The sequence below is a fragment of the Dermacentor variabilis genome, chromosome 7, assembly GCF_050947875.1.
Source record: "Dermacentor variabilis isolate Ectoservices chromosome 7, ASM5094787v1, whole genome shotgun sequence".
In the NCBI taxonomy this organism is placed as follows: Eukaryota; Metazoa; Arthropoda; class Arachnida; order Ixodida; family Ixodidae; genus Dermacentor; species Dermacentor variabilis.
Genome location: NC_134574.1, coordinates 14,978,242 through 15,005,727, shown reverse-complemented (window position 1 = coordinate 15,005,727; position 27,486 = coordinate 14,978,242). Strand labels below are relative to the sequence as shown.

General features: G+C 49.6%; 1 protein-coding gene and 1 non-coding gene across 7 annotated transcripts in view; one reads left to right on the top strand and one right to left on the bottom strand.

Annotated features, from left to right (window-relative positions):
- brun (trafficking protein particle complex subunit brun) overlaps positions 1-24,349 on the top strand; it is a 747,330-nt gene extending 722,981 nt beyond the window's left edge. For 5 of the 6 annotated variants that reach the window (XM_075698272.1, XM_075698271.1, XM_075698269.1 and 2 more), the window contains one exon: positions 24,161-24,349. In XM_075698272.1, the coding sequence (XP_075554387.1) occupies positions 24,161-24,328 (168 nt within the window). In that variant the 3' untranslated portion in view covers positions 24,329-24,349. Of the gene's footprint in view, positions 1-17,360; positions 17,420-24,160 lie in introns of all 6 variants that reach the window. The other variant, XM_075698275.1, reaches the window with a different exon arrangement.
- On the bottom strand, positions 10,557-10,629 carry TRNAL-CAA (transfer RNA leucine (anticodon CAA)). Its single transcript has one exon. It is a non-coding gene; the product is annotated as a tRNA-Leu (tRNA).
- Positions 24,350-27,486: the final 3,137 nt, after the last annotated feature.

The window sequence follows — 27,486 nt, the reverse complement described above, 5'->3', positions numbered from 1 at the left end:
GCCAGGGTCCCGTGCCAGCCGGTGATCTGGTGGTGTACACTGGAGGGATTGGACGCGGCGGTGTAGCAAACGGCGGGGCTGAAAAATTCGATGGAGGTGGCCGTGCTGCAACCCCGACGTAGCCTAGAGGTACAGGCAATGGTGGCGCTACACGAGGGGACTGAATAGCTTTGGACACTTGTTCCTGGAGCATCTGATGCAACGTAGGAGCCAAGGACGGTGTAGGCCCTGGGACGGTGGTGAGTAGGGATAGCTGGCGGGCGACTTCGGAGCGTATAAATTCCTTGATTTCGCCAAACAGATGGTCGTTGTTAGTCACAGCGGCTAAACTTTCAATGGAAGTATCGGGGACCGAAGAACGTCGAGTAAGTAGACGTTGCCTCCTGAGTTCGTCGTGGCTTTGACAAAGTTCAGCGACTTCGACCACGGTCCGCGGGCTTTCCGGGGGAGCATTTGGAATGCATCGTCTTCGATGCTGTTCATTACGTAACGGATCTTGTCAGACTCAGTCATCGATGGATCGACGCGCTTGCAGGGGTCCACAACGTCTTCTATGTACATGGTGAAGTTTTCACCGGATTGCTGGGAACGGCTGCGCAAGCGCTCTTCGGCACGCAGCTTCCGCACCTCAGGGCGACCGAAGACTTGCGTAATGCGCGCCTTGAAATCTGACCAGGTGCTGAGGTGGGATTCGTAGTTGTGGTACCACACGCTAGCGACACCCGTGAGATGGAAGTTCGCGCAACTGAGCTTCGCAGCATCATCCCATTTATTGTGGGCACTCACCCGCTCATATGTCGAGAGCCAATCTTCTACGTCGTATTCCTCGGAACCGCCGAAGATCGGAGGATCGCATTGACGCACTGAGCCAGGACAAATCAGTGTTAGCGATGCCGGAGGTGTTGTTTGGCTGGCGTTGTCAGGCATGATGGCCGGCAGTGTCTGAATACGTAGTTCCAGGGTAGTTGGGGAAGTACTACCCGCACCTCCACCAAATAAGTCATGCGGATTATTGAACAGCCAGGAACGCGACCGTCTTCGCTACAATATATATATATATATATATATATATATATATATATATATATATATATATATATATATATAGTTACGTAGGAAGACGCAGACGAAAAGCTATATGTACAAGTATATTTACAGGGAAATACGCCGCACCTGGCCAAGAGGCAGCAGCCCGCGCTAACCTCCAATCGTCGTCGTCTTCTCACTGCTCGCGTCTTCGTCATTGGAAATACTGTTTCGTAGCACTACCCCCGGTGGCAAAAGCGCCGTCCCGGAGCGACCAAAGGCCGGACTCGCAAGCAGTGTAGTAGGCATTGAGCCTACTGGCGTGCGACATCACTAGATGCCAGAGTAGAGGACGAGGTTGAGCTCACAGGAGCAATTTCATACCTCACGGGCGTCACCTGGCGCAGCACGCGGTAGGGCCCCTGTATCGCGAAAGGAGCTTCTCTGAAAGTCCGACGTGACGAGAGGGCGACCACAGGAGCACGAGCGCACCAGGCGAAACCTGTACGTCACGGTGGCGGGCGTTGTACTGACGCTGCTGAGTGGCTTGCGAGGCCGTTAGTCGAGCACGGGTAAGCTGGCGTGCATGGTCGGCGAGGGCGATGGCGTCGCGCGCATACTCGCTTGTCGATTGAGATCGCAGCAGGAAGAAGTGCCATGTCAAGGAACAAGGTCGGTTCGCGACCGTACAGTCGATGAAATGGAGAAAATCCGGCAGTGTCGTGCCGGGAAGAATTATACGCAAATGTGACGTAAGAAAGGCAATGTCCCAGTCGTGGTGGTCCTTGGAAACGTACTTAGACAGCATATCGGTAAGGGTACTGTTTAACCACTCGGTCTAGGCCATTGGTTTGAGGATGGTGTGAGGTAGTCGGCTTGTGTTAAGTGGAGCAGGAACGCACAATGTCGGCGATAACTTTCCAGAGGAAGTTACGACCACGGTCAGTAAGCAGCTGTCGCGGGGCGCCATGAAGTAAGATAATGTCACGCAACAGAAAGTCCGCGACGTCAGTGGCGCAACTGGTAGCGAGAGCCCGCGTGATGGCGTATCGGGTGGTGTAATCCGTTGCGACGGCTACGCATTTGTTCCCAGAGGATGACGTGGGAAAGGGACCGAGGAGGTTTAATCCAACACGAAAGAACGGTTTCACTGGGACGGTGATCGGCTGGAGATGACCGGCAGGCAGCACCTGAGGTGTTTTCCGCCGCTGGCAATTATCAGAGGCGGCAACATAACGTCGGACGGAGCGAGCGAGACCAGGCCAATAGAAGCTGCGGCGGACGCGGTCGTACGTGCGGGTTACCCCAAGATGTCCTGCAGTGGGTGCGTCTTGCATCTCAAAGAGTGTGTCTGTCGTAGATGTTTCGGCACAACAAGTAGAAGATCAGATCTGTCAGGGAGGAAGTACCTTCGGTACAGAATGCCGCCCTGGAGGACATATCGGCGAACGGATGCGTCGGTAGGTGTAGAGCGCAGACGCTCGATGAGTGCTCGCAGCGATAGGTCTCCGTACTGCTCATCGGCGATATTAGCGAAGGCAGTCACAGAGAAAATGCCGTTGGCGGTACTACTGTCGGCGTCGTCAGGCTCGTCTACCGGGTAACGAGACAGGCAGTCAGCGTCCTTGTGTAGTCGGCCAGATTTGTAGGTGACAGTATACGAATATTCTTGGAGGCGTAAGGCCCAGCGACCAAGTATTCCTGTAGGATCTTTCTGTGAGCACAACCAGCAAAGCGCGTGATGGTATGTGACAATGGAAAAGGGTCGGCCATATAAGTATGGGCGGAACTTCGCAACCGCCCAAACTAGGGCCAGACACTCACGCTCAGTGATGGAATAGTTGCGCTGCGAGGGTGAGAGGAGCCTGCTGGCGTAAGCGATAACACGGTCGTTGCCGCGCTGGCATTGTGCCAGCACTGCGCCAATTCCGTGACCGCTGGCATCAGTACGGACTTCGGTAGGCGCAGAAGGATCGAAATGGGCCAGAACGGGAGGCGTTGTGAGAAGGACGATTAAATGCGAGAATGCAGAGGCCTCGTTATCGCCCCACTGGAAAGGGGCATCTTTCTTCAAAAGCTCGGTTAGCGGTCGTGCTATGGCCGCGAAGTGTTTCACGAAACGGCGGAACTACGAACAAAGGCCGATGAAGCTGCGCACATCCTCGACACACTTTGGAACAGGGAAGTGCATAACAGCATGGATCTTGTCTGGGTCCAGTCGCACTCCGTTCGCGTCAACGAGATGCCCAAGGACGGTAATCTGGCGACGGCCGAATTGGCACTTCGATGCGTCGAGCTGCAGACCGGCTCGACGAAAAACGTCCAGGACTGCCTAGAGGCACTCGAGGTGCGTAGCGAACGTTGGAGAGAATACTATCACGTCGTCCAAGTAGCACAGGCACGTGGACCATTTGAAACCGTGAAGAAGGGAGTCCATCATGCGTTCAAAAGTGACAGGAGCGTTACATATACCGAACGGCATCACATTGAATTGATAAAGACCGTCGGGTGTTACAAAAGCACTCTTCTCATGGTCGAGATTGTCCACAGCAATCTGCCAGTAGCCGGAGCGAAGGTCAATAGAGGAGAAGTAGCGAGCACCGTGGAGGCAGTCAAGGGCGTCATCAATCCGAGATGGGGGATACACGCCCTTTTTGGTAACCCTGTTAAGGTGCCAATAATCCATAGAAGAGCGCCATGAGCCATCCTTCCTTTTTACCAGTACAACAGGTGACGCCCATGGACTACATGACGGTTCAATAATGTTCTTGGCAAGCATTTTGCGAACTACTGCGTGAATAACTTGACGCTCAGCCGGTGACACTCGATACGGGCGGCGATGAATAGGAGGGGCATCGTCATTATTAATGCAATCTTTAACAGCTGTAGTTTGGGCCAAAGGACTAAAGTTAAAGTCAAAAATATCGTGGTAGGAAAACAGAACGCGGTAGAGCTCACGAGCATGCTCGGGCGGCATGTCGGGCGCAATCATTTTCTGTAAGTCGGCGATGGTACAAGTTGCCGACTGCGATGGTAGAGGAGGATCGGCTGAATTGTCTACTGCAATAGATGCTATTGAGTGATCCTCGAATGAGCAATTAATGCGGGGCCAGAGACATCCCGCGTGGCAGCACTTGTGTCGTCAAGCCAAAATTGATCACTGGCAGGCGGACGCAATTCGCCGTAATAGATAAAACGCTATGACGTACTGTGATCGCGTATGTAAGTAGGACGTCTTGCATAGGAGCCGCGACGTAGTGACCGTCGGGCACTGTTGGGGATGACACTAAGTCAACGTAAGTCAGTGCCGAAGATGGCAAGCGAACGAAGTCGACGGAACTGAGGCGACTGGGGTGTGGTTCAGTGGGATCCAGAACAGCAGGTCAAGGCGGAGAGCACTCGCGGAACAATCGATGAGATCAGAATGTGCGGACAGGAAGTCTAAGCCGAGGATTATGTCGTGGGGACAGTGGGCGATGCCTGTGAATAGCACGATAGTGGAGCGATCGGCGAAGGAGACGCGGGCGGCACACATACTAATTACGGGGGCTGTTCCACCATCGGTGACACGGACAACAGGCGTCGTGGCGGGCGTGATTATTTTCTTCAGGCGGTTACGAAGGTCAGCGCTCATTACCGACAAATGCGCCCCAGTGCCTATAAGAGCAGATACAGAAACACTGTCGACTTGCACGTCAAGAAGGTTCAGATCAGTGGGCAACGTCAGAAAGGGATTTGGCGCCGTAGGGAGCAATGCAGCGTCACCTCGAGGCGCTGCATCGTCTAGTTTTCCGGCTGGGAGCGGCGTCCGAAGGGAGTCGGCGAAAAGGAGCGACGGGGCTGGGGAGAGCGAAATTGTTGTCGTTGGGGCGAAGGTGAACGAGAATAGGGGTGGTTCGGCGCAGGAGGATCAGTGGCGGCATTATCGGAGCATGCGACATAGGGACGAGAAGGGCCACCTGAGGGGCGAGAGTAGTCAGTATAAGTATACCGGGTCGGGGAACTCCAGCAACTGTGACAGTGCCGAGAATTGTGCCAGATTCGACGGCAGTGAAAACGAATGCGCTTGTCGTAAGCAGTGTGCCGTTCAGATGGGTTGCGGAAACGTGGTGGGTAATAAGATGCCGGACTGGGCGGAATTCATGAAGCCGGGTGGTTATCAGGGTGATGGGCTGAGCAGATAGTGTGAAGACCCATGTTTCCGAATTCCTGGCGGACAACTGCCTGGATCAGGGAAACCGTGACTGCAGGTGCGTCGGAGGGGCTGGAGTCGAAGGCAGCCGGATAGGCGGCCTCGATCTCACGGCGGGCGATCCTGGTAACATCACCAGTGTTGTTGGGACGAGGAGCGTCGGCACAGGAAGATGTCGTGTCGCTGAAGTGTTGGGCAGACGGGCAAACTGCTGGTCGATACGTCGGCTTTTAGCGAGTTCCAGGCGGCAGCACTCTTTTATAACTGTATCCAGCGTCGCCACGTTGTTGAAAACGACTAAGTTGAAGGCGTCATCGGCAATGCCTTGGAGGATGTGGGAAACCTTGTCTGACTCAATCATGTGTGCGTCAACTTTGCGGCACAGAGCCAAGACGTCCTGAATGTACGTGACATAGGGCTTTGTTGACGTCAGCACACGGCCGGAAAGCGCCTTCTGCTCGGCAACTTGGTGACCGTATGGGTTGCCGAACAAGTCTCGGAGCTTTTCCCTAAGCGAATCCGAACTGGTGAGCTCATGTTCGTGCGTCCGAAACCAAACTCGAGGTGTGCCACCGAGGTAAAAGACTATATAGGCGAGCATGATAGTAGGGTCCCACCGGTTATTGCGGCTGACGTGTTCATACAGGCTGATCCAGTCCTCGACGTCTTCCCCATCTTTGCCCGAGAACACGCCAGGATCACGGGGAGCGGGGAGAGTGATGTAGGTCGTCGAAGTGGCAGCAGGTGTCGGAGCCAGCGGAGTCGAGTTGTCGTCGCCGGCAGCCTTGAAGGAAGGCTCGACGTACGTTCCACTGCGAAGCTCAGGGAACGTCCACCTCCACCAGATATGTTACGTAGGAGGACGCAGACGAAAAGCTATATACAAGTATATTTACAGGGAAATACGCCGCACTTGGCGAAGAGGCAACAGCCCGCGCTAGCCTCCTATCGTCGTCTTCTCACTGCTCGCCTCTTCGTCATTGGAAATACTGCTCCATATATATATATATATATATATATATATATATATATATATATATATATATATATATATATATATATATATATATATATATTACACGAAGTGATGCTGCAAGGAAACAGGAAACGATGCATAAAAGCGGGTGCTCGCACGGCGCAATTTATTCCTCGTTACTGCGAACTGCGATCGCAAAATGCAGTGAAAGGGCGATTACTCGTTCTTACTGCTGACTTCTTTGTCACCGTCGGTGAGGACGGTTTCTTTAGTTATTCGGCAGGCAGCACTTCAGAAATATCTTTAATAGAATCGAATACGACTAAGCTTTTCACGCAGTGTGCGGCGAACCACCAGGTGACTTCGAAGGCCGCTCGCCCCTGCACATTGCCGCCGCTCGTCTTGCACAAGGTTTCGATTAATACGCCGTAACCACACTGATGCGGCACTAAGAGCGTTTTAAATCGGGAGAATAAAGGTGGCGCGATATGCACAGTGGCAACTCCTAGCGCGCGCGCTCTTGCGCACGGTGAAAAAAAGAAAACTAGAACACGTTCTGTTCATGTCACGAACCCAAATACAATGCGAGGCGCTTTCCGAGGCTGGAAATTTTTGGGAGAAAACTCACGCTATATTCGTGCAAATATATTAAGTGCATATCTCTCATGTGTCCTCTCTTCCGTGGCTCACGTGCTCTGATGCTGCACAACCTCCGGTGGCACTGGTAGCAGCACGTAAAGAACGCCCCCTTTTATAGTATTATTTCATTATCTTGTTTTTGTATAAGGCAACCACCAAGAATGGTCAACTTACGCCAGCATCCAGGCACTCCAGCTACGTGTGTCTCTGTGTGTGGTAGTACCCATTCACTACATTATGTCATTAACTACAAATGCTCATTTAGACGTAAATCTCCGTCTATGCATTATGGTATACGTTTTTAACAAGTAGACGTCATTTCGGGCGTTCGGTTGTCTCGATCTGACACGTACCAACTCGCTAAGTACGAGCTACGACGCGCGCGCATTCGCGTTGTAGCTCATATTGAGTGCGATTGTACATCGTAGCCCCATGTACGAACAAGAAAACATATATGTTTTAACGCGGAAAGCGAAAGTTCGATCACATTAAACGACCTCTTTTTTCGTATATCTGCCAGAAGGAGTACAGAATACCTACGGGACGTCTTTCATACATAAAATACCCACAATGAGGCTTCCGAGGGATGCGAATTCGTGTGCTTAGGTGCAAAACATGCATGAGTCGGATATTCTAATAACACGAAGCTTTCACGGGAGCTACAATAGGTCACATGGGCGCCTGCATGCAACGCACAGTCTGCCATTTCGGAAGTGGTGTCGTTGTCCAGAAGGCCCTTATCGTCTTGCGCAAGAGCGATATATGAAAGCGCTATACGTGAAAACATCTAAAGTCTACAGCAGCTTTGACGGACAAGGAAAAATAAACGTATATAATATTGCCTATTGTAAGCCGTTCCATGGTTTCAGCGAGAAATTTATAACTATATTAGGTAAAGATGTATAGATAAGACTATACTGATTAAAAAAAAGGCATTCCAATTAGTCTGTACATTTGTTGCGACGCACTAAAGCGCATGGATCCATGAAATTTTTCTGCATGCAAGTGCTTTAGTGGTCGTGAGGCTTATAGCGCGTGAAAAAGACAAGGACGAAAGGGAGACGTGGCGCACACAGGCGCGTGATGCACACTAGCGCCTGTGTGCGTCACGTCTCCCTTTCGTCCTTGTCTTTGTCACGCGCTATAAGCCTCACGATGTCTTACCAACAAGCCCAAATCACTGCTTCACAGCTTTAGTTGTGCTGCCTTGGGCTTGTTTATGAATTTCCCATCTTGGGCTCAGGTACATCGCACCGTTTATTCAAAATTTATTGACGACAGGCACCGCTGGCTTGGCCGCAAGCGCAGTGTACAACTCCACTAGATGTCACCTGGCCAGCTGCAGAGACTAGTCGAAATCATGGAGGGAAAAGAAAGACGGTCGAAATGTTTCCCGTGCTTCTCCGCCAGTCTTAGCTCGTTGCGCACGTTTCGTCTTTTTTTCTTTTTTTCCCTCCTAGCTCCATACTGCGGTTATCCGGCCAGGCTACTCGGCCTTGGGCTTCTCTCCTCATGCTCGCATTTTTCCCTGCCTCTGGACTATTTTCCTTTACTTCCTTTCTTTTTTTCCTTCAGCCCGAGTCGCCAAAGGTTGTATCAGCTTGTCGTTGGAAGTAGGCATGCGCGTTTACATTGCTTGTTCGTTCGCGCTCAAATTTCGCAATGAGGTCGCAGTCTTTCTTTTTGCGTTTTTGAACAGAGTGTTTAATTAGTATTTCCGCTTGCCATGGTTCATGCGAAAAAGACACCTCCTACTTAGTTGAACCGAACCAGCTGCGAACGAACCAGTTTAACAGCAATTCCGAGTGTTTTGCCAATGCGGACAAACAAAAAATGCCGCCTTTTAGCGAAACGTGAGTTGAAACCAAGCAGCAGTACGAGCAAACTCATTAAAAAATAATTTTAAAAGGTCCTGAGTTGCACTCTGGGGCTTCTGCAGTGTGTATCAGCTGTGGCAGCATGTAAAATGCTTGTTATTATCGCAGTTGTGTATTCAGTGCAATATATTTTATGCTGTCTAACAACAAAAAATATGTATGGGCAGATTGCTGAGCTAAATTGCTATAGGTAAAAGCCTATCTATGACTGCCTCTGTTGCTGTTGTCTGAACTGTCCTGCCAACGGACGCCGCCGTGGCCGCGAGCATGGGATGGAATCGCAGCCGCTGCAAGGCTTGTCGCCGATGTGCGCGCACCCCACGCGCTCACTCGCACAACGCTACTGGCATGAGGGCCTCCTCTGCTTGCTCCGCTCGCCGGTGATCACCGCTTTCCTGCGTCCACCACGGACTGTGTGCACGAACACTCATGAGCCACTAAAGGCTTACGCCTTAAAAAAATACGTGGAGCCAAAGTTCAGTCGCCAACTAACGCCGGCCCGATGCATTGCCGGCTTGTCGCACCGGCGAGCGTTTGGCGCGCTCGGCGTCAAGTCGTGCCCTGACGGAGGCCCAGCCCGTGCTGCCGGCCGCGTGCCGATGTAGCTGGAAGGAGACGCCAGGCTTTCGGAAGTCGGGGGGCCAGTGAAGCCGGCTTCCGACTATTTCTCAACAATCGGCCATGCATCGGCAGTCGGCTAGGGTTGCGTGGGTTCTGTACCGTGCAAGACACTCAACCATGAAGCACCCGCAAAGATCAGGCGATATGCAAAAAATGCTGCGCTTTAAACATTCCCCCACAGAGTGCCTCGATATCGCAACCAGCCGATCCGCGCACAGCGAAGCGTCCGCATGGCTGCGTTTGCCACGTGTCTGTGCTATGTGAGCGTGTGGCTGGTAGTAACAACCGAGTAATCGAAAGACTGCTTCCGAATGCATAAAGCAATTTCAGTTCGCGGTACTTTTATGTGCTGCTTTGAATGGATGTGTGCGCTACTGCGGTCCCCGCAGATTTTTTCTTGCCCAGTGCACGTGGCGCGTACTTGCACAGCAGCGCTCGGCGTGCTTTGACTAAAGCAATGTCATTTAAATTTTGCTCGCCGCTAGCTGCTGCAGTTATACAGTACTTTGGTTATAAAGTGCAGTAAGCGTAGTTAAATTTTATTGGGATCTGAGGTCTTATTTTGTTAAATCGAGAACTTCCTTAGATTGAAACCACTTAATTATATCATAAACGAGAAGAAAGGGTGTTAACCGAGGGGCCCGATTTTTTATTAGTCATAAGAAGCCAACAAACATGACACCATGGACAACATAGGGGAAATTACTTGTGCTTAATAAATGAAATAAGGAAACGATAAATTAATGGAAATGAAAGTGGATGAAAAAAACTTGCCGCAGGTGGGGAACGATCCCACAACCTTCGCGTGCGCTGCTCTACCAATTGAGCTACCGCGGCGCCGTTTCCCCATACACTTTCTTGGGTATTTATGTTTGCTAGTTGGAACCTGCCAGCGCCACCACTCACAGATCTTGGCGGCGGATGTGGAACATCCTCTCTGCCGCAGGCGTCACGAGAACGTGATCTTCTTCGGTGAAGGCAACCGGTCAATAAACCCACACATGCTACCTGAAGGTATGAACGTTGCCGGATACAGGACCCTCGTTATGTAATAAACTAGAAGAAAGGGTGTTGACCGAGGGGCCCGATTTTTTATTGGCTATATCATAAGAAGCCAACAAACACTGACACCACCAAGGACAACATAGGGTAAATTACTTGTGCTTAATAAATGAAATAAAGAAACGATAAGTTAATGGAAATGGAAGTGGAAGAAAAAACAACTTGCCGCAGGTGGGCAACGATCCCACAATCTTCGCATTTTGCGTGCGACGCTCTACCAATTGAGCTACCGCGGCGACGTTTCCCCATCCATTTTCTTGGGTATGCGAAGGTTGTGGGATTGTTCGCAACCTGCGGCAAGTTGTTTTTTCATCCACTTTCATTTCCATTAATTGATTGTTTCTTTATTTCACTTATTAAGCACAATTAATTTCCCCTATGTGGTCCTCGGTGTGAGTGTTTGTTGCCTTCTTATGATTTGATTAGATCATGCAACATGCCATAAAATTTATGCAAGAGCCAAAAATTTCATTTTTGCCTTCGGTCACACTTATTGTAGCAGTTGCATTCACGGGAGAAACGATTAAACATTCTTAAAAGCTATGCATCAGTGCTACTAAAATCATCACAACTCAATTATACTTGCTATACCCACATTCTTCTTTTTAATTATGGTAAATCAGGCAGGATGTTACTTGTTTCTAGGTTTTCAGTGCTTATGAATCTGACAGCTAGAGTATCGAATGGCTTGTAGTATGTACTATCCTTACTTCGTGTAGCTGTCTACTAATTTGCTATCTCAATCGATCGTTCTTGTTTCTGGCGAAACTGCGACTTTTTTTTCAGCTGAGTATACCACACTGTGGTAACCTTGAATCGCAACAATCGCGTACTGAACACGTTAGAATCGTGCAATGCAACCGCTACTATTCGAAGCTGCCGCTGCGAAAAACAGCGATCCGCACATGCGAGAAGGAGAGCGGCGCGGCGCACTAGTTCGAGCCTACGTTCCTCCTCGCCAATCCTCGCGGAGTCCATTCGCATCCGTGTTGTCATTTTTTGACAGAGTAATGCACCTGCAGAGACGTTACATCCGCCAGAAATGCTGGAGCGAGGCGAAATGTTCACTAGATCTTCGAGCACACTCAAGGCGCGGTGACTAGGAAGGCTCTCCGGTGGTATCGCTTGATCGTCCGACAGCGTTATTGACTTCGACTTCAAGTCGATGATTGCGCCATATTGGTTCAGGAAGTCCATGCCGAGAATGACGTCTCGTGAACACTGTTGGAGGATAACGAAGGTGGCAGGGTAAGTCCGGAGTAGCAATACTGTGAAAGACAAAACTAACTTTTATTGGCCGAACCTGTGCCCACAAAACAGGCTACACTTATAGCACAACGATAGCGGCGAACACGGTCGGCGATTGTCGAAAATCTGATCAGCGGGTCAAGCGCGTCGGCTTTTATAGAGCAGTCGTCGAATGTTCCAGAGCAATCGCTGGGACCCGCATGCCTTCCACAAAGTTCTACGCCATTCGCGTCGCGCAAACATGCAATCAGATACAACAAGGTTCGGCGACAACAGACGGCGGATAGAAGCATCGATAACATTCCAGAAACTTCCGACACATGCAGGCGCGTCCTGCGCTGTGCGATAACATTTGTTAAGTTAGGTTAACCACACGAAATAATCAAGGCATTCCACATTTCCACATCAAAAGATTAGGAAACACTTGCGTTAGCCATGCATCTTTGTCTCTGTTAGGATGCGAATTTCAGTACCTTCACAATACGTGTACTAATCTGAAGTAATCATTTTTTTTTGTGTTTCGTTCTTTACTGCCATACCTCCTGATATGTTTAACTGATGTTTTTTTACCCTGTCACGTTCTTACGCTGCGGTTTTTGCAATCACCTATATATATATATATATATATATATATATATATATATATATATATATATATATATATATATATATATAATGTTCTTCGTTTTAATAAAAATTTAGGTGACAGTTAGCGCTCGTTCTGTCTGCTCCTTTCTGTGTCCGTGTTCAGTTCGCGCTACAAACCAAGATCATGTCTTCTTATACTCCCTGACCGGGACGCATTCATTATTATATTTTATGTAACGGGGGAGTCATTCTAGCTCAACCCCGCGACCCAGGAACCTTTTCTGGCGCCGACGACACTGATGTTGAAGACTGGCTTCAACTATATATGAGCGGGTGAGTGCCAGCAACCATCATTCTCGCTAATGCGATATTTGACCCACGAGGAGGAACTTACCAGCTGGGACATTTGTAAACAGAAGCTCAAAGATTTGTTTGGCAAGCCTGGTGGACGTCAGCGCGCCGCCCAAAAAGACCTCGCTTCGCGGGTCGAGACGTGCACTGAATCATACCTCATGTACATCCAGGACGTGCTCGCTCTGTGCCGCAAAGTGGATCCGAAGATGTCCGAACCTGATAACATGTCATTAAGGGCATAGCAGGTGATGCCTTCCATCTCCTTGTGATCAAGAATTCTTCCACTGTGCAAGCCATTATTACCGAATGCCGGCGGTTTGAAGAAGCCAACAGTCGCCGCATTGCCCAGCCATTTCCCCGCCTTCCCAACACGGCTGCTACGTCCACCTGCGAAGACCTCCGCAGTCCGCCCACGCCCAATCGCTCTGATCCTACATATCGTCCGACGTGAAATAGAAGCCTCATCTCCTGTCACGACCCCAACCCATGGCCCCGACAATTGCCAGGCGACCGTCTCATTGATCCAGTCCGTCGTACGCCAAGAATTGGCCAACGTTGGCTTGACCAACGTCTGCTGAATTAATCGGCCTGACTACACTCCGTCCAGCACGGTCGTACGCACCCGCAGCCTGAATGCCCCAACGCGGTATCGCAACCCGGCCAAATGGCGTATTCCAGACGACAGGCCTAATGCTTCACTTGTGGCCAAATCGGCCATATTTCACGTCACTGCCGGTCTTCGTGGAATTTGACCCCCTTGCCCTACCACCCATCCCACGGCCCTCATGCTGCTGCTCGGTTGCCCCCGCAAACGGAGCCAGTAAATTCTGGTGACACTTCTCTTCCTAACCGCTCTAGCCGCTCTCCTTCGCCACGTCGCCGGTTCTCCCGATCGCCTCCACCTCGCCGATCACCGTCTTATAGCTCCTTCCGGCGCACCCTTCCGGAAAACTAACGGGTGCAGCACTTGGAGGTGATGCTGCCAAACCTACCCGACGCAAAAATCCTATTCCGACCTTGCCCACACATCGGAGCCTCGTTAAAGTGAACGTGAATGGTGTACCTGTTACGGCACTGATTGACACTGGCGCGCACGTATCTGTAATGAATGCTCAGCTTCGGAATCGTCTCAAGAAGGTCCTCACTCCTGCTCCGTTGCAGGTGGTCCAAGTCGCCGACGGTGGAACACCAGCCGTTATTGGCATGTTTCCGGCTAGCGTGAATGTCGCCGCACGTCATACTTCTGTTTTATATTATGTTCTACAGCACTGGGCCCTCACGACCTCATCATATGGGCCTTGACTTTCTGTCTACTTATTCCGCTTTGATAGACTGTTCGGCTGGTGTTGTGCAGCTCGCTCTACCTGCCGCTATAGACCCTCCCGATAGTGCTCCGATACGGCTATGTTCCACAGAGCATATTCGCCTCCCTCACCGTGCCGTTACCTACATAGGTGTCTCCCCCGTTCCACCTGTACCAGACGGTGACTACATCGTATCCCCTAATCCGGATGTCCTGCTCTTGCATAACGTCGCTTTTCAACACACCGTCACTGCCATTTCGGACAACACGTCCTGCCTTCCGCTTGTGAACTTTGGACTCTGTACACAAGTACTCCCGCGCAGAATATCCCTGGCGCAACTAACGCCATCAGAGCCTACCACATTTCAGCTTTAACTTGTGACAGCTCCTCGTGTTCAACACTTGCTTCGCCGCCTGTCCCTTCAGACTTGAATGCCTTAACAAAAATGATTGCTCCCGATCTTCCGCCCCAGCGTGCTCAAGAAGTACGTTGCCTCCTTGCCTCATACTGGGACATACTCGACCTTGGAGAGCGCCCTCTAGGACAAACATCTCTCGTAAAACATCGAATAAACACCGGTGATGCGAGCCCGATCCATCGGCGACCCTACCGCGTCTCGCCTACTGAGCGACATGTCATCCAACATGACGTTAACAAGATGCTTTCTCGAGACATCATCGAACCTTCTTGCAGCCCATGGGCATCGCCTGTTGTACTAGTTAAAAAGAAGGACAGCAGTTGACGATTTTGCGTCGATTATCGACACCTCAACAAGGTAACAAAGAAAGACGTCTATCCGCTACCACGCATTGACGATGCCCTAGATTGCCTGCATGGAGCACAATATTTTTCGTCCATCGACCTTCGCTCCGGCTACTGGCAAATTGCCGTCGATGACATGGACAGCGAGAAGACAGCTTTTATTACTCCCGATGGCCTGTATCAGTTCAAAGTATGCCCCGGCCACATTTGAACGAATGATGGACGCCCTCATACACGGTTTCAAGTGGTCCATCTGCCTCTGTTACCTGGACGACGTGATCGTTTTTCCGCCGACTTTTGCGACACACCTCGAACGCCTATCGACGATCCTATCTGTTTTCCGTCAGGCGGGGCTACAACTAAATTCGTCCAAGTGTCACTTCGGTCATCGCGTCGATTCTTCTGGTTTACGCCCTGATCGCGATAAAATACGGGCAGGGAAAGATTTTCCCGTGCCAACATGTGCGAAAGATGTTCGCAGCTTCTTGGGCCTTTGCTCCTACTTCCGTCGGCTCGTCCGAAATTTTGCGAACGTTGCGCGCCCTCTCAATCAGCTCCTCAAGAAAGATGCTGCATTCATTTGGGGCCCTGAGCAAGCTGGTGCTTTCACCGAGCTGATTGGGCTGCTTACGTCCCCGCCCATTCTCGCTCACTTTGATGCGTCAGCTCCAACAGAAGTCCGTACCGATGCCAGTGGCCACGGTATTGGAGCTATCTTGGCACAGAAACAACAAGGGCGACAACGTGTTATTGCCTACGCCACCTGCCTTCTTTCCTCTGCGGAGAGCAATTATTCTATCACCGAACGCGAGTGTCTGGCTCTCGTTTGAGCAGTGGGTAAATTCCACCCCTATTTGTACGACCGCCAATTCACAGTCATCACTGATCACCACGCTCTCAGTTGGCTTTCGTCCCTCAAAGATCCTTCAGGCGTTCGTCGGCGCTTCTTTTGGCCTGGTCTATACTGTGATGTTTGCCGTTATGTCGCTGCGTGTCACCTTTGTCAACGACGCAAACAGCGGACCACACTCCCTGCTAGTCGCCTTCAACCACTTGACGTACCATCAGAACCATTCTTCCGTGTAGGTGTTGATCTTTTAGGCCCTTTCCCTACGTCTGCTTCGGGAAACAAGTGGATTGCTGTAGCAACAGACTATGCCACCCGATATGCAATCACACGGGCTCTTCCGACAAGCTGTGCAACCGATGTCGCAGACTTCCTCCTAGAGAACGTCATCCTTCACCACGGCGCCCCTCGACAGCTCCTCACCGACCGAGGCCGTTACTTTCTTTCTAAAGTTGTCAATGACATTCTACACTCGTGCGCGACTAAAAACAAAGTTGCTACTGCTTACCATCCACAAACGAATGGTCTAACCGAGCGCCTTAACCGCACCCTTACTGACATGCTGTCCATGTATGTCTCCGATGACCATCGCGACTGGGACGTTGCGTTGCCGTTCGTTACTTTCGCCTATAATTCGTCTCGCCATGACACCGCAGGCTTCTCTCCATTCTTCCTCTTGTTTGGCCGCGATCTTACGCTACCTTTCGACACCGTTCTGCCTGCTAGTCTGAAGTCCACATCCGAGTACGCTCTTGAAGCCATACTCAAAGCACAATAAGCACGCCATATTTCCCGACGTCGACTTGTGGAGTCGCAGGACAATCAGCGGCGCTTATATGACACCCGCCATCGTGACGTTCATTACACGCCGGGCGCGCTGGTTCTCCTTTGGTCGCCGTCGAGACGCGTTGGCCTCTCGGAAAGGTTACTTTCACGCTACTCCGACCCTTACCGTGTCTTGCGTCAAGTAACTGACGTCACGTACGAAATCGCCCCTCTTGAGCCAACCGTGGCTCAGCAACGCTCCGACGTGGTCCACGTCGCGCGTCTTAAGTTGCATCATTCGCCCGCCTCCTAAGCAGCACCGAGCCAGTGCTTCAGCCGGCGAGGGTCATGTGACACGCTGACGAAGAAGATGATGTAATCCTGGTCGGAAGACGACGACGCTCTGGACTTCGCGCGCTGTCTACCATGTTGTCAGCTGCTACAGTTATTGTAAATATCTTGTAGATATACGTCTGACTGTTTTTAACCCCGTAACAATATTACAACGATTAAATGTTTTCTAAAATTATGCATTCTTGTGCACGTACAAGGCATTACACTTTCGCGTGATGGAGTTGGGGTATTCGCCAAAGGATGCTTACGCATTAAACGAAGCCAGTCATTAAAACGACTTCATGCCCATAAATGTACTGTAACTAAATTGCCTCATAGTAAGTAAAAGAGGCATATAAGATAAACAAATATTTGTTGAGCACTTTGTGATCGGAAAACCAATTGTGCACTCGAGTGCCGCGCGTGTTTCGCAGCTGCCTATACGACACTCTTTTGCCCCCGGCAATATGGCCGCAGGTGGCTTCACTCGCTCCCATAAGCGGCCGCAGCTGAGGTAGCTGGATGGATGGAAGGCAGGAGCTTCCCCTTTGAAACGGGGGGATGGCAGTGTCCACCATGCTCAGCTTTTTATTTTTGTTTAACTGTGTTGTAAGTTATTAAAATTCACCATTTTCTTTAAATACGTCTTTCTACACTTTTAGCCTTATGTCACTTGTCTGCTTTTGAGCCGCCAAACATGCAATCGCTTTTTGCTAATTTCCACCGCATATTTATTTACACGACTATTGTTATCTCTGAACCCTAGGGTCTCGGGAAGCGTGACTGTGCCCGGATCGACATCGGGATGGATACCATCGCATTTTAGTATGAGGTGTTCTATAGTTTCTACAGATTTACCACACACAGTACATGTGTCTTCTTCTTCGTTAAATTTCTTTTTATAGCTCCGCGTTCTAAGACATCCTGGCCTAGCTTCAAAGAGTAGGGCACTGCCTCTTGAGTTATCATAAAACGCTTCCTTCCTGACCTGCTGTTTCCAGTCCCGATATAGTTCAACACTATGCTTTTGTTCCATTCAATTTATCCAAGTTTTACCTTCCACGTCTTTAAGCTGTATTTTTAATGCTCTGTCTTTCTCCGTCCTCGTGTCTGGCATTCTTACTGGTTAGCTTCCTAGTTCTTTTCCGCCATAGTGAGTCAACGCTCTTTCTGTATAGGTATTTAAATACCTTAGCTGCCCACCTGTTATGGTCCAATTTCCTGAGGCGTATTTCTTATAGGATTTTACTGTCGGCGACATCTGCCGCGCGCCCCACCGAGGAAGTTCCTGTAGCAGACGGCGCCCAAGCTAAACCGCGACGCCGCGGCATTCGTGAGGTGAAAGAAATATCGGCACACGCGCGGAAATAGAACGCTACTGGTGCCTCACTGTAGCGAAAAATGAAAGAAGGGCCCGAACTGCTAAATCTAGTCCTTTAAATTCAAGTGAGCGCTGAAAGAAAAACGCTCAAGAGAGCGGAATGAGGATTTGATCGCTTCGATTCCGCATGTTTACCTTTCGTTCGTTCGGGCTCAATCACCGCGCGAGCTTTGGTGATTGCTTGCGCTTAATCCCATTTGCCCTGTGAATTTCCTTGCTTCTAAGTGTGCTGCGTACACAGCGGTTACTTTGAATGAATAATTCGTGTAAGAAAGAAGGCTGACAATCCCTTGTACCGATAAACTTTCGACATAACGTCGCTGAAATGTGCGACCCTCACGGCAGCTAAACAACATCTTATGTAAGTGTGGAAGCGAGTGCGCCAACAGTCTTCGTACCGCAAGAGTCGTCGTGTAGCGATTACACGACGACTGTTGTGTTGTGTGGTTCAGTGCTGCGAGCCAGTGCAACGGTCGTGACATTCTGAAGCGGTGGTATGGATCGTGTCAGCGAGTCTCCTCGATCGTGTTCGGGCTGCCAGTGCGATCTAATCTCGCGGCACACCAACATCGAGCGTAGTGCGTGTGCGTGTGTGAATACGGTTGACTGTTCTCGTGAACCGTGCGACGTCGCCACGTAAACTTGATTAATGACGCGCATTGTTGTGTTGATGCCTTTTCGCCTCCGTGCACCGCTAAAGCCCCGTAAGAATTAGAGGACCCTTATACGAAACGCACGCGGATTGGCCTAGCTATTACTGCACTGTGTTTTGCTGGCGATCCGTGTATCGCTTCTGCGTTTTTCTTATGTTAATTTACAGTTGTGTGTTTTTCATCAGTAAAATGGAATCGCAGATTACTGAAACATCTTCGAGTGTAAGGGAAACTTGGAAGGAACGAGCTCGCAGGTGCATGTAATGTACTTCGATATACTGTATTCTACTTTATTATTTGATGGCCAGTAGCAGTGGCTATGCAGTATTTGTTTTTAAAAGCAGAGTAATGCAGGCACTTAGAAATATATTTATTCACATATGCAATGCACAAAATACAATTAGGATATGCAGAGTTGGAAATGGCCTGTAAAGCGCAGTTAACTACGCGCGCACAAACACAGGAAAGTGTAAAAGTTGAATTCCCTGCTAAAATTTGTGATTTCTTATCGCACGTAACGCAATGCGGATATTCGTCAGCGCGTTAATGCGCTTCTGCCCCACTATTTACTTGCGTGCTAGGTCATACTGCACTTGCAAGTCAACGGGCTCATAATGCACTAAAATCAGTAATCTTCACAAACTTCGGCCGTCAACATTCATGTGCGCTAATGAAATACTATCGCAGTTCTGCACACATACACGTGTATACTTTCTCTCGCACCTTCGTGTCGCTCTATGTTACTTTCCTCGCATAGTCGTGCAGTAAGCGATGGTTCAGTCTTTCCGTCCATTTCTGTGCAACTATACTTTTCTTCTGATTAGGTTCTGGCTGCCGCGCGGGATGCAAGATAATTTCTTGCCATCCTTCGTCCGGTTTCGGTACCCAACCGCACAGCAACGAGGCATTTCGTCCCGGAACGAAATTATCGCAGCAATGTGCACAGCACAACAGGCGAAACGCGCGCACTTCGCCCGGCGCGCAGGAACTATCATGGTGGCAAAGGGGCGGAGCAAGGTCGCATGTCACCGATCAGCCTATCGCTGGCGTGGTCGGCTGGATCAAAGCCTTTTTCTACATTTTAATTATTGAGGGACTTGAGCCGCAGCGGCTGCTACTCCAGAAGTTTTAGTATATAACCTCCTTGTTTGAAACATACCCGATACGAAAAAGTGGTGGTAATGTCCCTAATTAATAAACATAATGAACGTGTCCGATGGCAGGATTCAAACGAAGGGCCCCTAGCACAACAGCTCGTTTTGTAGATAGTCAATTTACGTTTACTTCATACTGCCACTCCACCTACGGGTATTACATTTCGTGTAATATTCTAATACGTTGCCATCGCATTCGTTGCTTCGCCCTTATGGCGATATTGATATTTTTTTACTGCGAAAACTGCCGGTGCACAAAAGTTTAGGGCTTGGTCGTGGAGGTGCAGTGCCAAAGCACAAATCTTAATGTTCATTTACAAAGTGACAAAAATATTCTGCTGCAAGCATATGAGGCAAGCTAGGTTTACTTACTCGTTAGCTATGTTATTGTTAAGTCGGCTGTTATGCAGCAAAATACAGAAAAATAAGAATTTCTATTAAATAACTCTCATCAAGAAAAATAAAGAGAAACTTCGCCAGACCTGGCCCTTTCGTAAACGTGCGCCTGCTGGCGTGCGGCTCGTGCCACCCGCGGCCAGTCTACCGGCTCTTCCCGTACGATTATGCAGTTGCCGTGGCCATTGTGTATGCAGCATTGGTAAATGAAAATGAATACAATTGGCATGTGTGCAACAAAGCAGAACAGTGTAACAGTGATGCACTGGTCTTCCAGAACGCGAAATGGTTGAAGGCTTTTTTTTTTATGAAATATTCTACCGAGATAGCTGCATCAGAAAGCCATGCATCTATTTTATTTAGTGACGCTGAGATCGAGTATCTCAAAGGGTTCATGCAGTTCATTGCTTTTTTCCATGTTTATGATGGCGACGTATTAGTTTCATCAGCTCTTAAATAGATTTGATGGCGCCTTTCTTTTTCACTATTGCTGAGTTTTGGTTCTGGCACTTAAAGTGTATGCGCACGCAAAAGTAATCTTGAAGGGTCCCTCCTAAAGCACCTAGGACATTTTTAAACATTTCAGGTAAACGCGCATCGAGTCCAGAATGCCGTCACGATCAACGGTGCGAAACGCGCCGCGGGCGCGCCACAAAATAATCTCGGGGCCTTTCCGGTATCCCCAGCGCTCGTCGTGACGTCACCAGGGTGCATCTGGTGATGTCACCAGGAGCCAGACGCCATGGATTGGTCGAACCCACGACTTCCGATTTGTCTGTTAGCTACATCGCTCCCTGCTATCCCTCGTCGTGTTGCTGGCTTGTGCGTGTTCACGTTCCAACATATTCGTGCCTAAGCGGTCTGATTATCTGCGTGCGCAGAGTCCCATGGCGATGACTAGAACGTATGAGATGGTTCATTCATATGATAGAGCAGGCTACAATGTACAGTATTTATCGCTGTCAGAATTTAAAACTCTATTGCTTTCACCTCTTTAGGGCGCGTTTGTGAATGATTAATAATGTATGTTATGTTCTTTTTTTTGTCCATGTTACCAAGTGTATATCATTTAATTATTTCAATGCCGCAGTGTGTTTTGCATTGATATTGTGGAAATATTTCACTGTTTTTTTTTTCATATATTGCGTACCTGCATTGCTTTATGGCCACTATATAAATGTAATTTATATGGCGCTTGATGTGTTACCCCATGCAGCCATATTGTACCTAAGGGGGTGAGGTTACGTTAAGCCGCGTCTGTGTCCATTTGCCGCTCCTCTGTACGTGTGTGTGTAAATGGAAATCAAATCGAAAGCACCGACTGGAGAGCATGGCCCTGCGCAATGCCTGGCGCGCCCAACAGCGGCATCGCCTCGCAGCAGTGTGGGCCGGCACGGCAGCAACAGCGGGTAGCCGAGGAGCGAGGAGTCGCGGGCAAGTGGGCAGAAGAACTTCACTTTGGCCTAGTTGGTATTTACTGCATATCATATTGACCGCAAATAAAGACGGGGACAGAGGGTTATGTGTTCTCTCCCTCTGACCCCGTCTTTATTTGCGGTCAATATGATATGCTGAAAGTGGGCAGTATTCTGAAAAGTGCGTTGGCGGGGACTATGCCATGTGACATTTGAAGGAGCACTCGGCGAGGAGGAGAGACTAGCCGACGAACGGAGCGCAGCGAAGGAAAGAGCGAAACGAGCGAGGGCCGCGTTTCCATCATCAAACGCTCATAACTCCGTCATTACGGCACCGTTTCGAAAAACAAATTATCGTGGTTACGTGTTCGCTGCAGACTCGTGAACACCGCAACTCATGCAACACCACAACTAAGTTTCGACCTCTGGGTGGCTTAGGGGCCTTTTAAAGCCCGGGTGAAATGGTTGCATGTTAAGGTGGATAAGATTCTCTGGAAATCTGGCGTGGCAGATTTGGTGCGGAAATCCGATATGGCACTGAGCACACAAAAGCTGTGGTTGGCTGCAATAAAATTTCATTTGCAAGTCGGTGCTCGTCTGGTGTCTTCTTTGTCCGTGTCTTTTTAGCGCAGCTGCTGTAGGCGCCCGCTCCGGCGGCGAGCGTCGTCCGTCGTAACCGAGCGAAGGATGAAAGTGAACGCGCAGAGCGCAGGAGGAGGAGGAGGGTGCACCCGATCGGAGGAAGCAGTCGCGAAAGTGGACGTAGTGCTGCGCAAGACGGGCTTTGCGGCGACGATGGCTACGAGATGGCGCCAAAGCAGCTCGCGCCGTCTGTGTGAAAATGGGCGGACGTCTGTCTGCCGTGGCTGCTGTGAATCGCGTCACCTGCGCGCCGCCTCTCGCAATCTCCTGATTGGCGAGGCGGTCGCGCCACACATCGCTCCATTTGCAACGTGCGGCACGAGGCAGACTGTCCATTTTGGAATGCATCATGTAACCGCTCAAACAACAAAAGACAAAGAAGGAAACACACAGAACAGGCGCGGAATTTTTTTTTTTTTTTGAAGGCACCGGGACCACAGCAGTCCTGTGTGTTTCCTTCTTTGTCCTTTGTTGTTTGCGCGGTTACATGATGCATTCCATTATCGACCACCAACTAGCCCGCCTATCCCTGGTAAATATACACTGTCCGTGGCAGCCAATATATCGCTAAATGAAAAGACGTATACAGCTGCGCTCAAGTTTCGCCTTAGGGAGTATCGTTATTGTCGGTGAATTTTTTTGCTGCGTTCTCGCCAATTACTTCACTGATCCGCTCCATATCACCACCTCGTCGAACAAGGACACATCACGTTACAGTGGATTCCAAGCTACTGTCGCATAATGGGCAATGAACATGCCGACGCAGCAGCACGATCTGCCCATGAGGAGGACTTGCAAGACTCCATTTCACTCTCAAGAACAGACGCTGCAGTGAAAATTCGTGTGCTTGCACATGAAGTCATCAGAACTTTATGGAACACACCAAGCTTGCAGCACACACGTCTACACCTACTGGACGCATCCCTTCGACTTCGACCCCCATCTGGACTCTCTCGACCAGAGACAGCAGTACTTGCCGACTGTGGCTTGGTGTCCCTTACATAAGATCTTTCGCGGTCCGAGTCGGTATGGACGACAGCGCTGCTTGCAGTCACTGCGGCGGCGAGGAGACTGTAGATCATGTACTTTGCCACTGTCCTCGATACAGCGCGCACCGGCTGTCACTATAGCGACCGCATTGGCACGCCTTGACGACAGTCCGCTTTCAGAACAGTGAGTCTTGGAATGCCGACACGAACTGTCGTCGCACCGAAAGTCGGTCAAGGCTTTGTTGACCTTTTTTTACGTGGCAGTGGCCTATTACAAAGACTGTAATGATCCCATTCCGTTCATTTTCATATTTCTTTACGTTTTTATTTTGTCACGCTCTTCTTTCCGTATTTACTTCCCTGTTCCCTTCTCCAAGTGCAGGGTAGCAAACCGGAGGTTTTAACTCTGGTTAACCTCCCTGCCTTTCTCTAATTTGCATCTCTCTCTCTCTCTCTCTACATATTTCAGATGTCCGCTCCACAAATGTCTCCTAGCGCGGCCGTGGCTGCGCATATCGCGTCCTATATCGTGTCTGCGGCAAGTGCAAAAGCGTGTGCGCCGAGATGGCTGGTGTCTTCACGTGCGCTTTGCCCAGTCGTGCAGTCAGAGGCTGCGCCGAAGCGTTCGCCTGCAGCGGCTCTTAACCAGGCCAGCGTTGTGACAGAGCGCGGTCGAGTGAGATTATTTTGCCGGTGCTTGAGTGACGCGTACATCGCTTGTTAGTTTAATTAGTAAGTGAATTTTGATTGCAATTTATACGAACGATAAAACTGTGACCCTTATGTCGTGCAGTTGTCTACGGCTTTGCTAACGCCATTAGTGCTTCGCATTTCGAGAGCAACTGCGACATTAACGAACAAATAAGTATCTTTGAGAAAACTGCCAAGATGCATGACGGCGCTTCGAACAAGCCGTGTGCGCATTTTGTCACGCAGGCGGAGCCCGGCGCGAGCGAGGCGCACGAGTTCACGATCGTCTTCCTGCTGACGGGCGTCTACAAGCTGGAGCTCAGTTGCCAGCAAGCGCAGCTGGCCAGGGACGACGAGCGCGTGTGGAAGTGCTGCCCGCCCATCGAAATCACTGTGGCGCCACCCCAGCAATAAAGCGCCGGCCCTTTGTTGTTGCGCCTGTGTTCCTCGAATTACTTGCATGAATTCTGGACATCATCTGTCCCTGTCCGTAATTTGTCACTGCCTCTCGTTCTTCGGAGTCTTCGCATGGTGGTTCCGTAATATAGCAGTTGAGGGGGCACTCTTCACGCTTAGTACGTACTGGGTGGGGCGCCGTCTGGGAAAGGAATACGCATAGGCAGGTGGCAGAAGACAGTTTACTTTCTAAAAATATGCGGATCCCATGTGCTGTGGGAATCTGTGTAAGCGAAGCTTTGAATGCTGTTTGCTTTGACAGTAATTAGCGGTGATGTAGGCAGCGAATATGTAATTTTTTTCAGCATTTAGTGCAATAACAAGAGCGGTGAGTTGATGTTCAACTCTACCTCGCATGCACCACTGCTGTTCGTCTGCCTAGTCCGCAGAACACACAGGGAGAAGTATTCGCTTGAGGCGTTGTTGTGCGTCGTTGTTCATAACCTCTGAGCGGGTTGAGCATTATCAATGCCTCACATGATACATCGCATTGTGGCGGAAGCGTTAAACATTAATTGAATTATGGGGCTGTACGTAACTCAATTATAATTGTAGGTATACAGTAAGCTTGAGATTAGGGACTTGACTTTGCTGTTATTTCGTGGCCCAGTTTAAGCGACTACATCAAAGCGCAGGACGAGCTCACAGCTGCTGTATCGGCCAATAACTGCAAATGAGGCACGCAATCATTAAACGCATCGGCCAACTTCCTGCCTGACAATTCTTCATTTTCCTGACTAATTTTTATAACTTGGTTTGATAGGGAGGGAGGATTAAGCACACTTTTTAACTTTTTCCACATCACGTCAGTCCTAGAGGTTGAGTTTAAAGAGAAATTGCAATAATACTCATCTCTAGCGGTTCTGATATCTTTCGTTAGTTTATTACGAAGGCATTTGTATGTTTTAAAGAGATCAGAATCGCGAGTTTTCAAGAACTTCTTATAAATCCTATCCTTCGCTTCAATTCTAGTAAGTAGACTTGGCGTTATCCAGGGTTTATGTATTTTTTTAACTTCATAAGGTACTTGTAAGGAAATTATGCATTATATAATTTCACAAAGCTACTCAAGAATAAGTTGTATGCATGATCTGCCTCTGTTTCGCACAGCACATTGCTCCAATCAAAATTATTTACTCTTTGTCTAAAAAGTTGTAAGTTTTTAGGTGTTATTTCTTGGGACTGAACACGCTGTGTGCTCTTTGGGCGTGCGTGGTTGTTTTCAAGGTTCACGTATATGGCATTGTGATCGCTGACATCACTGCATATTACTCCGGCTTTGCAAGAAGGTGTGTATTTATTTGTTACAAATAGGTGAAGTAGTGTTACAGATGTAGCGGTAATTCGGTAATGACTATTTCAGCAAGGGGAAACGCAGCAGGTATACTTGCAGCGGTTGGTGCTGAGTGGCGCCTTCGGACGTGACCCAGTTGCGCGGTGCGAACGCTTGTTTTCGGTGCTCTTCGGATTGCGCGTGGGAGGGACGGACGACTGCGGGAGCGCCGTCACCGCGACAAATAGATTGGTTCTTTCCTTTAATGTATTGAGAAATTAGATGTAGGCTACTTTTTAGATCTAGGCTAGTCAGGTGAAGTGCTCGCGAAAGAGCAGGTCAGTGACCTAACGGCCGGGTCTTTTCCGGCCGGCAGCTATAGATTTGCAGGACTCATTTGTGAGTTAACTAGTTTAGACAGGTAGTTAAGTATTTCTTTTCTAGGTTATTGGCTTTTTGCGGTAGGCAGAATTTTCTTTGTGCACATGTTTGCAAGTGGTCTTTTTTCTAGGTTTTTGTGGTAGCGATAATAGAGTGCTGCTAAGATGGGGTCAAGCAACTGAAGGTTAAAGGCAAGGAGTTTGACGCGTCGGTGAATTGGAAGGAAACACGGGTCGAATCTGTAGAGGCCGAAGATGCGCATTTTATGTGCAAATGCTGCTTGTTAAGTGCACGCTTGGACAGGGCTGACGAAGCGAACACCAGCCTAGCGTTACGTATGGATGCTCTAGAAAAGGAGCTACAAGTAGAGAGGGCAGAGAAGCGCAAACTCCAAGAGCAGCTTAGTGAATTGTTGGACGAAAAAATGGCGGACGCCGCCATGCGAAGTCACATTGGCGGGCTTCCCAGCGCCAGCCACGTGGATGGGGCCTGCACTGGCATGAACAGCGATAAGAAAGAAGGGCAGGCAGGTTCAGACACGAATAGCTACGCACACGTGGCAACTAGGATGTCGGGAAGCGATGGGGAAGAGGGGAACAAGGTAACCCCAAGAAATGAGGTCACAGTCAATGATAATAGGCAGCATAATTTGGAAGTTAGGAGGAAGGGAATACCCTAGTGCTTATCGGTGGTGACTCAAATATGAGTACGCGCAAAATAGCTATAATGGAGTGTAAAGGGTGATAAGCGGGTAGCAGTAGGGGCGTTCCCAGGCAGGACAATGAATGCAGTACTGAGAGACGGGTTTGAGACGCACATGAGAGAGGCGCCAGCTTTGAACTCGAGGAAGGCGAATGGCAGTCGCAGTGATCGGTGGCGAATTAAGAGTTCGGACGGAGCGAAGAGTACTGTGCCGTCATCTACAGATTCGCAAGAGATACTGACAAGAGTGGAAGACTAGGCAGGTATAACGGTGTCTTCTGAAACAGCGATTTTGCGACAATGGTCCTTATGGTCAGTGATAATATCGGTCGAAAACTGAAACAGCTCGATTTCAGCGCGGGCGCAGTCCATGATCGCGTGATGTGTGGAGAGAAAGTCCCAACCCAATATGAAGTCGTGTGAACACGATGGCAACACGATGAATTCTATGATATAGAGGACCTCCTGAATTACGACACGAGCGGTGCAGGCGCCGGATGGCTCGACGTGCTGCGCGTTGGTAGTTCGAAGAGACAGTCCAGAAAGCGGCGTCGTCACTTTTCCTATCTTGCGGCAAATACGGGCATCTATCGCTGAAAGTGCAGCGTCGGTGTCAAGTGCTAGCGTCAATGTTCCTTCTATTGCGACTTCAATAACGTTCTTCAGGGAAGTGTGAGGCCTTATACATATCGCTGGCACCGCAGTTCTCGCCTACTGAACTGCGATATTTAGTTTTCCTGGCGCAAAGGGCTCCGCCGCC